Consider the following 13,949-nt stretch of genomic DNA (forward strand, 5'->3'; position numbering starts at 1 on the left):
TGGTAAGGAGAGCTGGCTGGGACTGTTTCTGCTGCTCCTGCTTCCTGAGCTCAGCCCAGGTGGGCCCAGCAATTCCTGTGGAGTGGGAAAGTCCAGGTACCGTGGTGTCCTCACTACCTCATCCCAGGCCCTCCTCAGCCCTTCACTGCCCTTTCCTTCTGCCCTCACTAGCCCCACCCTCCTGCAGTGCCCATTGAATTCTTTTCTTTACTAGGAAAGAATCAGAACCTTTACTAGGCCTGAGCCCTGCAACTTCAAATGACCCCGTGGACTGTGGGAGAGAGAGAAGACACTGTGCCTCAGTTTCCTCACCTGTAAAACAGACCTCACCTTCCTAGAGGGTTGTCTAAATGTTAGGTTTGTAAACAAAGTCTGGCACATCAGAGGCACTTAGTGACAACTGGGTGTCATGATCGTCACCAGTGCTGATTCTGTGCTCACCTTTCTCATGGAGAGGGGATTTAACCATGTCCTGTTTCCTCCTGCTGACAGGGGCCAGTGGGTGTGGGATGAGATCCTGGAGCTCCTCCTTCCCCTACAGCTTCCACACCAGCAAGGGGATCAGACCTTTGCTGATGATGCCATAGGTCCTGCAGTAGAGGAAAGGGTGCTGAGGGAGGGCCCGCCACACACCCATGCATGCTGGTTTGTCTTCAGGTGTCATGGAGGGTTTTCAGAGCAGGTGGTGGCTTTGACAAGTGGACTCACCAGTGTCCCTTGGCTCCCCAGCCAGAGACCTGATCAGCCAGCAGGAGGCTGCCAATGACAGTCATGTCAGAGGCTGAGAAGTGAGGGGCAGGGGAACTGGGAAGGACCAGCTTTTGGTTACCAGTGCCTCAGGAGTCATCTACCATAGCAGTTGTACAGTGGCCTGAGAGACAGTGGCCACCCCTGGGAAAGTCAGCAACTCATTTTTGTGGGGCCCCAGGCACACGAGGAGATTCTCCATTTTTCCCTACACTACCCCACGGTGTGGTAGCCAGCCAAGCCTCATTCCCACCCAAAGTATTTCAAAGCCACTGGGCACCCTAGACTGGTCTGGCCAGCCCTGGGGAAGGGCTTGGAGTCAGCTCTGAGGTAGACCTAACATGTAGGCTAGTGTCTTACACACTAAAAAGAGCTGTGTCACTAAAGGTAATGGGAAGCCATAGGCTGGGCCACCACAGGTCTGGACAGGGATGCTGGCTTGAGCTGGGCCACCATGGGTCTGGATAGGGACGCTGGCTTGAGCTGGGCCACCACAGGTCTGGACAGGGATGCTGGCTTCAGCCTCCAGCTCACTGCTGGGCCACCACGGGTCTGGAGGTTTGCCTCTCTGGGCCTTGGTTCCCGATTGTGAAATGAAGCTGGCAATTGCCCCATGTCTCATGCCCGCTGGGAGGTAAATAGATGAGACAGGTGGGGGCAGCTTGTGGCGAGTACTCAGTGTGCCCCAGCTCTTGGCGTTCTCCCTCCAGCAGGCACAGCTCCCTCTCGATTTTGTCCTGGCTCAGCTCCGGCAGATCTCATGCCTGAATTTCTGCTCCATCCTGGAGATGACCCCACCAGCGACCCCTGCTCAGGCCCCTCCAGTGGTCCAGAGCCTGGGGCTCCCTGGTGACCGCCCCAGGAGAAGCTTCCCAGACAGAAGGAGGGGGAACAGTGGAATGTGGCAGGGAAGGGGGCAGTGAGGGAAGGGAGGCCAGGGCACAGCCAGGTTTCCCACCCCACTCTGAGGCCAGCCCAGTGACCCCTCACCACGCTGACTTATTTCTTTGAACTATATTAAAAGTATGATGGTCTCATTAACTCTGACTTTTCCTCCCCACATTTCCCATAGTGCCCCCCATGCACCTCGGTCTCCCTGCCTCTCAGAATCCCACCACCTCAGGTCTCCCACCCTGCCCCTTGGTTTTCCCCCGCCATGCTCCTCAGTTCCCCCCACCCCTCAGTCTTCCCCCTCACCCCTTGGTCTCCCCAACATGCTTCTCAGTCCCCCCTCTGTCTCTCCCCCACCCCTTGGTATCCCCTTCTGACCCTCAGTCTCTCCCCACCCCTCAGTCTCTCCCCACCCCTTGGTCTCCCTGCTGGCCCCTTGGTCTCCCCCACCCCTCAGTCTCCTCCCCATCTCCCCCCCCCTCCGTCTCCCCCCTCCTCATGCCTCTCAGTCCCCCTGCCCCTTGGTCTCCCCCCACCCCTCCATGTCCTCCCGCCCCTCAGTCGCCCCCTCTCCCATGCCTCTCAGTCCCCCTGGCCCCTGGGTCTCCCCCGCCCCTGGGTCTCCCCCACCCCTCAGTCTCCCCCTACTCCTCCATCTCCCCCCTCTTGGTCTCCCCTCACTCCTCAGTCTCCCCCGACACCCCTAGCTCTCCCCAAGCCCCTCAGTCTCCCGCTCTTTTAGTCCTCCCCTTTCCCCCCAGTCTTTCCATCGTTGACACCCAGTGTCCTCAGGGTCTCAGAATCGGGAATCTGAGATAGAGACATTTGAGCATTCCTTAAAATGCTATTTTAAAATTATTATTACTATTTGGAGGAAAGAGGTGAGGGAACGAGAGGGAGTGGGGAGGAGGGAAAGGAGAAGTGAGAGAGGGCCCACAGAGGAAGAGCAGAAGCCTTAAAATGCTGTTATGGGCCGGGTATGGTGGCTCACACCTGTAATCCAAGCACTTTGGAGGCTAAGGTAGGCAGATCACCTGAAGTCAGGAGTTCAAGACCAGCCTGACCAACATGGTGAAACCCCATCTTTTAAAAAATAATGCTGTTATGATGACAACATGAGAACTGGAGAACTGGGTAGATGCCTTCCAAAGCCAGGAAACCCATTTTATCTAATACAGCTATCTTTATTTTATTTTATTTATTTATTTTGAGATGGAGTCTTGCTCTGTCACCCAGGCTGGAGTACAGTGGTGTGATCTTGGCTCACAGCAGCCTCTGCCTCCAAGGTTCCATTGGTTCTCCTGCCTCAGCCTCCCAAGTAGTTGGGATTTACAGGCATGCACCACCATGCCTGGCTAATTTTTTATTTTTGGTAGAGGTGGGGTTTCACCATGTTGGCCAGGCTGGTCTTGAACTCCTGACCTCAGGTGATTCACCTGACTCAGCCTCCCAAAGCGCTGTAATTGATTACAGGTGTGAGCCACTGCACCTGGCATAATTCAGGTGTCTCTAAATAGACAAACATGAGAAACCAACAAATACATTTGCAGTACGAGGCATTTGGGGATTGTCTTTCAGCAAATCAGCTGCCTCACAGGTGGACCATATAGGAGTGTACGCAGAGGCAAGTGCCTCGCGGTGGCCGGGACAGACAGGGGTTCTTGTCTCAGGCAGGAAGTCCCAGGTGCACAATCCAAGCTGGCGGGACCTGGAGCTGACTGTCCCTCAGCTGAAGCATCCTTGCCACTGCAGCCCTCCCCTCCTGCTTGTCACAGATGGCACCCTCCCTTCCAGGCCTCTTGCCATGTTCCGGGCAGGAAGAAGGAGGGGAAAGGGCTGACTCCCAGCGAGGAGCTCATGTCTATTTCTCCCCAGCCAGGACTGTGTCCCAGAGCCCCTAGTTTTGAGGGGGTGGCCTCAGGGTGTTTTCAGCAGGTCCCTTACTGTAATTGGGACCTTGAGCAATATCAGAATCTGCTGGTGAGGAAAGGGGGACCAGTGTAGGACTGGCAGCTCAGGGGAGGGACAGCTTACTCTTGTGACCCCGGGGGAGCAGAGAAAGCAGAGCCACCAGCAGAGGCTGGGTCTCAGTAGGCAGTATGGAGGTGAGTTTAAGTGAGGAGCGTGGCTGTGGGAAAGCCCCCGGGTGGGCAGTGGCAGAGGGTATGAAGGACAGGAGCAGTGCCAAGGCTAGTGTGGGGGCAGGGAGCGGGGCCTGCCCCTTGATGCATTTCTTCTCCAGATGTTCTCTGAGCCATTGTCAAGGGCATGGACAGTGGGGCAGCTTTGATGTCATGGCTGGGTTTGCATGCTAGCAGCAACTGGAATGGATCGAGCTGTTAGGATGTGCCGGGCACGTGCTGAGCCTGCACATGCAAGGCCATGAGCAGTCCTCCCTCTGGGGCTTGGAGGCAGACACGATTGTCACATCAACTTCACAGAGGAGGACGCTGAGGTTCAGAGAGGCCAAATGAGCCGCCCAGGCATCTCAGTTAGGAAGCAGAGGGTCTGGGGACCTAACCTGCTAAACCTCCACACTGTGCCACCTCTCCAGGGACAGTCAGAGGGAGGCTATGTAGGAGAGGGAGGGCGGACGGCAAGGAAGAGGCAGTGGTGGAGGTCTGCCTTCATCGTGACATGGGCAGTGAGGTGCTGTTCTGGGAGGGTTCTGGCAGAAATGGTGTCTTTGGGTCTTGGGCTGTGGGCACCTGGGTGCCAGGCCCAGGCTGAGCCCCACGACCCCTAGGTGTGCAGAGGCAGAGTGTGTACTGCTTGGAGCAGCAGGCAGGGCCTGTGGACAAGGGGCACTGTGACCCCCTGGGCCAGCCTGATGACCGCCAGAGGAAGTGCAGTGAGCAGCCCTGCCCTGCCAGGTGAGCTGTCCCCACTCCCCTGCCAACTCCTCACCCCCGGGTGGCCTGGGTCTGCCACAGGCCCCTACTTCTGGGCCCCAGAGGCCCCAGGGAGGAGCACAGGCAGCCAGGTTTTCACGGGTCTTCCCAAGGCTGAAGCCCCAGCTCCCGGTCACCCCTTACTCCAGCCTGAGCCAGCCTGGACACGTGTGTTCCTCCTCCTTAGGCCCCTGGATATGGAAATAGGCCTCAGTCATGCTCAGTTTCCCTGAGGGGAGAGTGGCAGGAATCAAGGGGCTGGGCCATGTCACCAGACTTAGAGGGCAGGACACCTACCTGGGCTTGGAGCTCTGGAGAAGCAGCCACTGGCCTCGGTCCCAGGTCTGCCCAAACCCTGAGGGCCTGGGAGTCCGACCTGGCCCTCCCTGCTGGTGAGCCTGCTGATGCCACACTGATGCCACCCATGTGCCCTTGCCAGGTGGTGGGCAGGTGAGTGGCAGCTGTGCTCAAGCTCCTGTGGGCCTGGGGGCCTTTCCTGCCGGGCCGTGCTCTGCGTCCGCAGCGTGGGGCTGGATGAACAGAGCACCCTGGAGCCTCCAGCCTGTGAACACCTTCCCCAGCCCCCGGCTGCAACCCCCTGCAACCGCCACATGCCCTGTCCGGCCACCTGGGCTGTGGGGAACTGGTCTCAGGTGAGTGCAGGATGGGAGGGGCCGCCTCCAGTGCCACCCTTGGTCTCAGGCTACAGCAAGGCAGACAGCCTTCCTCCAGCCCTTACTGCCTGGTACTGTGGGTGGGAGGGAGTCTGGGGCATTCCAGGGTCCAGCCTCTGACTCCAAAGCCTCAGGGATCAGAAAGCCCCTGTGAAGCCTTGGTCACAGCCATGACCTTGAGCTGGGTAGGGCCAGAGAGGGCTGGCTTGGGTCCCTGCCACTCTGACACCAGGCAGTGGACAGGTTACCCTGCCTTGCCCCAGCATCCCCTGGCGGTCTGCCTCCCAGCCTGAGCCCCTCACCCTGGCTTTCCCCACAGTGCTCAGTGACATGCAGGGAGGGCACTCAGCACCAAAGTGTCCTCTGCACCAATGACACTGGTGTCCCCTGTGATGAGGCCCAGCAGCCAGCACGCCAAGTCATCTGCTCTCTGCCACCCTGTCTGAGGCCCCTGGACACACTGGTTCCTGAAGGCTCAGGCAGCGGCTCTTCCAGCCACGAGCTCTTCAACGAGGCTGACTTCATCCCGTGCTGCCTGGCCCCATGCCCTTCACCCACCTCAGCACCCAGGCCAGCCAGCATGGGCAACGCCATCAATGTGGAGGCCCTGGAGCTGGACCCGCCGGGGCCCGTGTTTGTGGATGACTTCTACTATGACTACAGTTTCATCAACTTCCACGAGGACCTGTCCTACAGGTCCTTTGAGGAGCCTGATCTAGATCTGGCGGGGATAAGTGATGGAACGCCCGCACCACACAGCCGTCCTGCTGCACCCACCATGGGTAGCCCCGTGCCTGTCACAGAGCCTCCTGCAGCCATGGAGGAGGGGGCACTGGGACCTTGGTCCCCTAACCCTTGGCCCAGCCAGGCTGGCCACTCCCCACCCCTATCCTCAGATCCGACCCCTGGGAACTCTTTGGTCAATTTCCTGCCTGAGGAAGATACCCCAATAGAGGCCCCAGACCTTGGGCTCCCCAGCCCGCCCTGGCCCAGGGTTTCCCCTGATGATGTGCAGATGCCTGCCGCCCTGGGAGCCAAAATGACTTGGTTGGTGAGGATAGCCAGCACAAGCTGCCGTCTCCATGGTGGGACAGGACCAATGAGGTTTCTGAGAATGATGAGGAACCCGGGGGCCACAGAGCCCCCCACCTGCCCCCGAGACCCAGCGCCATGCTGCCCCCTTTGTCCCCTGTCGGCAGCATCCACTCCTCTCTTGGTCCTGATGTGGTGGAGCTGTGGACAGGAGGGACTGTGGCTTGGAAGCCAGCTCTGGAGGGTGGCCTGGGGCCTGGGGACAGTGAGCTGAGGCCCACTGTGGAGGCAGCTCCTCCCCCTCCTCCTCCCATAGCCCCTCTGCCAGAGATGGAAGGCAGAGACAGCCCCCTGCAGCCAGGGACTCCCAACTCCCCAACCCCAGGACCAGGCTCCTGGGACCTGTGGCCTGTGGCAGTGTGGGGCATCTTCCTCCCCATGACACTGACTGGCCTCGGGCACACACCTGAGCCTGAGCCTGCCCTGAGCCTGGGACCCGAGGACCAGCCTGAGTCCCTTAGACCTGAGGTGCCCCTGAGCTCTGGGCTGCTGTCCATGCCAGCTTGGGATAGCCCTGCAAACAGCCACAGAGGCCCTGAGACCCAGCCCCTGGCCCCCAGCCTGGCTGAGGCGGGGCCTCTTGTGGACCCACTGGCTGCTAGGAACGCCAGCTGGCAAGCTGGAGACTGGAGCGAGGCAAGTGGTGCGGGCTGGGTTGGCGGGGAGTTCACGTGGGACCTTGATGATTGTTGCCTCATCTGAAAATGAGCAGAGTGGGACACAGGCGCTGTCTGTCCTGCATCCCTCAGGGCAGGGGTTCCCAGGATTAGGGGGATGAGGGGACCCCAGGGCCCATTCCTGAGCAGCACAGGGGACCTCAGGGAAGCCAGGGGCAGGCACACTCTGGGAGCACACCCCAGGATGGAGTTCAGACAGCCATGCAGTGGGGAGGATCCCCGCATGGCCTGCAGGCCCAGTTCTGCCCAGAAGGCAGCAAGCTTCCCCTGAGGCTCAGCCTGGCTCCTCCAGGCTGGGCTCAGCCCACTGCCACCTGGCTCTGCCCTCTAGCTCTACCCTCCCTTGGCAGTGACCTGCAGGGGTCTGAGCTGCATGAAAAAAGCTGGCCAGTGCCCCCTCCCTGGGTCCCCAGATGGTCACTGCAGGAGAAGCAAGCTTCTGTTCAGATCCCTAATTTGGGGGTGGGAAGGGGCAGGCTGGTCATGATAACCGGTCAGGGGTGCCCGCAGGGTCCCCTTTCCATGCCTCTGCACCAGTGACACTGGAACATAGGCCTTTTGTCCTTTGTGGGCAGGGGTAGTTGGTTGCTGGGGTGGGGGGTTGATTTTTTATTCTCATGGTCTTCCTGGGAGGTGGGTGGAGGAGTCTATTTTGCAAATAAGAAAACTGAGGCCCAGAAGAGGGGCGTGTCTTGCTGAGGTTTTGTTAGCCTAGGTGGGTAGTTCCTGGCTGTGGGGGCCTGGGTCTGCCTGGCTTTCACAGGTCCGTGCCTCACAGTGCTCCACCACCTGTGGCCTGGGTGCCGTCTGGAGGCCAGTGCGCTGTAGCTCTGGCCGGGATGAGGACTGTGCCCCTGCTGGCTGGCCCCAGCCTGCCCGCTGCTGCCACCTGGCACTCGGGCAACTGGAGTAAGTTGCGTCAGGACAGAGCCAGGGCAGGGAGTCCCAGGGTACAGGGCAGAGCCCTGGGTCCCCATGGCCTGTGTTCCGAGAGCAGCAGGGCAGGGGAGGGCTCCAGGCTGCACATCTTGGCACCCGATCAAACTGGATCTGAATCTCCTGGGAGTCTTCATTTTTGTCTGGCTTGGCCTGTCTCCTCCCCTCTGTATTTCTGACCCCATCTGGACTTGTCTTTCACAAGCTTGCCTTTGTTCCCCCCTTTCTCCGTCTGTACCCTGGGGCCTGCCAGTCTTGGCCTCTCACTGGGGCTCTTCAGGGATTTGCCCCTGGCTGGAGTGTGGGCCTGATGCCTTCTCTGGCACACGCCTTATGGGGTCACACGTGTGGGCTTGCATGTGGGGTGTGTCCACACACGTCTCTCCATCCCCAGTGCTCCCACAGCTGCGGTGGAGGCTCCTCTGTGCAGGATGTGCAGCGTGTGGACACACGGGACCTCCGGCCACTGCAACCCTTCCATTGTCAGCCGAGGCCAGCCAAGTCGCCTGTGCCCTGCGGGGCCCAGCCCTGCCTCAGCTGGTACACCTCTTCCTGGAGGGAGGTGAGGCCTGGGGGTCCATTTGCAGGGGGTGCCCTCAGACCCTGGCTGTGCCCTGACTCCTTCCCTGCTCCCCAATGCTCTGAGGCCTGTGGCGGGGGTGAACAGCAGTGGCTGGTGACCTGCCCAGAGCCAGGCCTCTGTGAGGAAGCGCTGAGACCCAACACCACGAGGCCCTGCAATACCCACCCCTGCACACAGTGGGTGGTGGGGCCCTGGGGCCAGGTGAGCTGAGCTGCATGGAGGAGCAGGGAGCAATGGCTTGGCGGCACCTGGTCAATCCTGGGTTGGGTGAAGCAGCTATTGAGTGTGGCTGAGAGCCAGGCTCTCTGGCCACTGCTCTTGCAGCAGTGACTGGATGAGGTCCCACCCTGCTGGTGCTCACAGCCTGCCAGGGAGAAACAGACAAGGAAAGGGCACGTGTGCTGTGATACCAGGGAAGGCCTTCCCAGGAGGGGCCTGGGGTTGAGACCCGAGGGAGTAGTCAGTGATGCCAAGGACAGGGATAAAAGGGACAGTAGGTGTGAAGTCTGAGGCAGGAATGACAGGCTTGGGGCGATCAAGGAGCCTGGCAAAGGCCAGCAGCAGAAGGGGGCGGAAGAGGAGCCTTGGGTGGGCAGGATACCTTCTGCTGGGTCTGTTTGGAACCAAGGGGGTCAGAAATCTCAGCTCTGGACCCTGGAGTCAGCGTTCAAGTCTTTGTCCCACTGGCTGCTGAGTGACTCTGGGCAGGTTGCTTTGCCTTGCTGGGTCACTGTTTTCTCATCTGTAAAACGGGGAGAGCTTGGGAGAGGAGGGGCAGGAGGATTAAATGAAGTAACAGGATGAAGCACAGGGCCAGGCACAGACTAGGTGGGCACAGCATGACACTGGCACAGACTCGGAACATGTTTAGGTGGTGCAGCCAAGCAGATGAAGCTGTGGCAGGCCACCATATATAGCTGTGCAGGCTCTATCTTGCACAACTCCATGGGGCACAATCCACATAAACTATGGTATAAAACCCTCCAGGTTATACCATGGGCCATTTTTCTCCTTATCTACTTCAATCCAATTTATTCTTATATCCCTGGTAAGAAAATGAAAGAAAATATTTTTAAAAAATGATTGACCAGAGTAAGACTTTCCATTTTATGATAAGCCAACAGGATAATAAGGCATAGATGAGTCAGCCATACCGAGAGAGTCAGCCATCTTGCAAGAGGCGATTCTTAGTGTCTCTACCCATCTTTGTGTTCCATGATTTCATGCTGGTAACTTGAAATCAGCCATGGTGGTTTCTACACCACAGAAGTTGGCCTCCCACCTATCCTCTATAAGAGCCAATTGTTTAGCCTTTACCAGCATGCTACTGGCATTAGTCACCTCTTGCCATAAGTTTCCAATTTCTGTCAGGGACTAGGGTTACTTTAAAATATCTTTATTTTCATCATTGCTCCCCTGATATGAATCTTTGCTTGGTATACCCCATTAAAGTTTCTCTTGTCATACAAGAGACTAACCTAAGACACAGCACGATGGCTTCTCCAGTCCATAAGTCAAACGTGAACTCTTTGTCCACCTTAAGCATATAATCAAGTGGCATTTGACAGGTAGAGAGTATTCTGGAAATGTTTGTGGGGAGTTGGTTATCTCATTATCTCATAATCTTTCAAGCTTTATAACTGATGAAAACTTTATAAACCTGAAAAAGTTTACCCATAAAGACTAATTTAACTTTTCTAAAATTCTCCAACTCTATGAAAGTAAAATTATGTTACTTGTGTTTTGCAATAACTAAAAAGTCACCAATCCTGGTAATATTTGATCCCCATTAGATCTAACAGCCTATCTTAATGTTTTTAATTCTTAAACGAATATCTCTTTCTATTTGGTATGTAAGAATTTTCCCTGGACTCATCCATAGAAGGAAGCTCTTATCTTTGCTACTGGATTTAGATATTATATTTTTCCTTCAATTTATTGTTAATGTGGTAAGCCATAATTGCACTGGTAATAAGCATTTACATGACGATTTGCAAGTATTAATGAGTAAATCTACACAACCTGCCTTGAAGATGCTTAGAAAGAAAAGAAGGAAGCAGTTTAAAGTGTTTCTTAACTTCAGAACCCTATGTTCTTTACCAAGAATAGGGTGGGAGAAGGCATTTCCAATGACCAGTATCAACTCCACTTGTCAGTTGGTCATAAACATGTGTAGTTTCCCAGAATAAAGAAGAAAATTTCCAGAGCAATGGATTGCGTCAAACTTTTCTTCCCCACTTACAAGCATTTATTAAGTTCGATTATAAAATATTATTTAAAGTGGCTAATATGATTCAGAAATTGAAAACATGTTTCTCCATGAGAAAATACATGGTCATGTCATTTGTTGAGTGTACTATTTGCCAGGCACTGTGCTATGCTGCAATTCACGTACATTCCCTCTTTTGGCTCTTACAGGAAAGCTGTGAGGGCAGTAATGCCTCCTGCACAGATGAGGGATTTGAGTCTCCAAGAGGTCAGCCAGCTACTCCCCAAATGTCCCACAGGGAATCAGTGTCCGTCTTTAGTATTTGCGCAATTTCCATGATACATGTTTATGTCATATATATTAATCATACTATGGCCCTATGCAATTGTACAATTATATATGGTAATAGATTAATGTAATTCCAAAGTAGAAGAATAACAGAAAAAAATATTCTTTTTGATATCAAAATAAGAACAAATTTAGGTCTTCAGGGAGTACTGAATTTTTTACTTGAGAACCCAGAAAAAGAAATCCAGTTTTTTTTCTAGTTTTTGAACTTCTATTGGCTGCTTTTTCTAGCTGTTGTCTTCAAGAAAGGGGAAGAAAATAACAAGTTGAGCATGTACCATCATCACTCAAGCTCTATAGGAACTCCCTGGGGAAGAGACACTGGCCGGGGGTGGGCAGGTGCTTACTAAAGAAACAAAACAAAACAAAAAAACTTTCTCCATGAAACAGTAATCATCTGGATTCTTAAAGTATCTGGAAATATAACAAAATACTGCAATCAATGACGTGTTTGGGTTCAACTGTCAAACTTCCTGAAGATGAAAAAAATGGCATGTCTTCAGCAACAAAAGTATCTGAATCATATAGCGTACATCTGGTAGACATTCTTTCCCAAATGACCCAGCTAATACAAGTGCATCTCTTCTTACAAGTATAAAGCAAAACCAACTAAAAAGCCTATTAGGAAAAGAGAATAATTTTGCTGTCAGAAAATTCATACTGCTACAAATCGCTTGGATTGAAGGCACAAAGTAATGAAAGTGAGCCTCCACTTCCACCATTTTTGAAGGGATTATGAACAGGCAGGACCTCTCGGGGTCTGGGGCTCTGAAAGTTACTTTTGAAGGTTAACTGTTAGACACTTCTAAGGGGTCTACTCGGGAAAGCATCTGGCCCAGGACAGCAGAGATGGTATGTAATCTTGTCTTGGGTTCCTTTTCTGGTTTACTTCAGAGACCTCCAGTTTCTGTTTCATGTAAAGTTTTGTATCTGTGTTTGTGAAAGTGCAAAAATAAGAAATAAGCATGGGGAAGAGCAGATAATTAACATCGCGAGTCAGAGAGACTTTCAGCCTATCTAGATGTAGCCCCTCCATTTGAACCTAAGGAGACTAAGAGTTCTAAGCTTCAGGGATGGGATAGGTCACAGAACCCATTGGTATAGAACTAGATTCCAGGTGTCTCCCCTTACAAAAATCTTCTGTGTACTTTGCCTCTATCAAACAAAACACTGTACATCAGAAATTGATAAAAAACTGCAAAGATGCATCAAAAAAGAACTTTGATAGCAGTAGGTTAAAAATCAAGCTGATTAAGCACAGGTGACTTAAGTTTATATACTTTTTCTTCTTTAACTTTATTTCGTTACTCAAAGTTATTTTACACATCTACACAACACTGAAGAGAAAAAGCACTCAGAGTACTTTACTGCGACTAAAGCTAAAATGCCCAAGACATATTCTACAATTCAGTTTTTTTGTGTGTTTGCTTTGTTTTGTTTCTGAGACTGAGTCTCGCGTTGTCACCCAGGCTGGAGTGCAGTGGCACAATTTAAGCTCACTGCAACCTACAACTCCTGGGTTCAAGAGATTCTCCTGCCCTAGCTTCCTGAGTAGCTGGGATTATGGGTATGTGCCACCATGACAGACTAATTTTTGTGTTTTTAGTAGAGATGGGTTTCTCCATGTTGACCAGGCCTGTCTGGAACTCCTGATCTCAGGTGATCCACCTGCCTTGGCCTCCCAAAGTGCTAGGATTACTGGTGTGAGCCACGGTCCCCAGATTCTAATTCAGTTTGATTCTCAGAATATGACTGAGGCTTCCAGTGTAACAAACATGAAATCTAATGAAAAGCCAGTTCACTTGGAAAAGCTATACTACAATAAAGAACAATATATTGAAACATACTTCTAAATTCAGTACACCTAATATTAGTAAGGAAACCACATTTTACAACTTTTATGTTTCTAACTAGCAAACACAATAGTTTTTACCTTTTTGTCGTGTTTTTCACACTTCTCAAGATTGAAAACAGATTTTCTTTGCCCCATCACTTGAATGTTTCTGTATACTTTAGGTGCTTAGTGGAAAGTGTTGAGGTATATCTTTATAGTGGAAAACACTCACTGTGAATATGTGGCAGACCATTACAGTTAATTTGTCCTGCTACACATTTAAATCAAGAAGTTCTATAAAACTTGGTCATATAAAGGGATCCTGGCCAAAAAAAAGTGCAGGTGTATTTATTATTACATATATAGTGAAGCCAAAATAGTTATGTAGCTTGAAGAGAATGCCTCCATTCTAAGGACACAAAAGCAATGAAATAGCAGTCATTTTTTCCTCCATATACCCTTTACCAAATGTCCGTTAAAATGCATGCTGAATGCCACAAATCCATTCCATTATTATGCTATAATTAACAATTTATCCAGTTATTTTTCAACAATGAACGTCTTTATAAAGGTCCGGTACAGAGAGCTGGGATTATTGAAAGCAAATTTTGACAATTCTATATTCTTACCTAGCACTGCATAAACACAGGTCATCAAAATCCTCAATAGAAGCATGTTTTCCCTTAAGGCAAGAATCTGGAGCTGGCAGCCCAGAGAAAAATCCTGAACTTCTTGAGTCCCAAAGGTCCTGTGTTCATTCCTCTATCCTGAATTTTATTGTTGTCTCATTAACTGTGCCTCAGCCTTGTGAGTATAGGACTGCTTTTTAAAATCACACCAACTTTGCCAATAGAAAGAAGACTGCAGTCAGTGCCCAACACCCCAGAAACCTTATTAAGTAGGTGCCCTGATGCTGCAAGGTAGAAAACAATGGATTGCCACACAGATGAAAAATTGCTGACCTTTGACCAGTGCTTTGGGAGTTTACAGGGCACTTTTATATTAGGTGCTTTGATGCTCATCTACCCCTCTACAAGGCCTCAGCTCAGCCTTGGTGCTGAGCTAGT

The 13,949-nt window shown here is 52.5% G+C and overlaps 1 protein-coding gene across 1 annotated transcript; it reads left to right on the forward strand.

Annotated features, from left to right (window-relative positions):
* Positions 1-1,201: 1,201 nt before the first annotated feature.
* LOC144582932 (A disintegrin and metalloproteinase with thrombospondin motifs 7-like) lies at positions 1,202-10,689 on the forward strand. Its single transcript, XM_078375621.1, is given in 6 exon segments — positions 1,202-1,297; positions 1,458-1,596; positions 4,370-4,511; positions 4,969-5,182; positions 5,523-6,225; positions 6,228-10,689. Coding segments are annotated over 6 exon segments (2,064 nt in total). The 3' UTR covers positions 6,998-10,689.
* Positions 10,690-13,949: the final 3,260 nt, after the last annotated feature.

This window comes from Callithrix jacchus, chromosome 6, assembly GCF_049354715.1.
Source record: "Callithrix jacchus isolate 240 chromosome 6, calJac240_pri, whole genome shotgun sequence".
Lineage (NCBI taxonomy): Eukaryota > Metazoa > Chordata > Mammalia > Primates > Cebidae > Callithrix > Callithrix jacchus.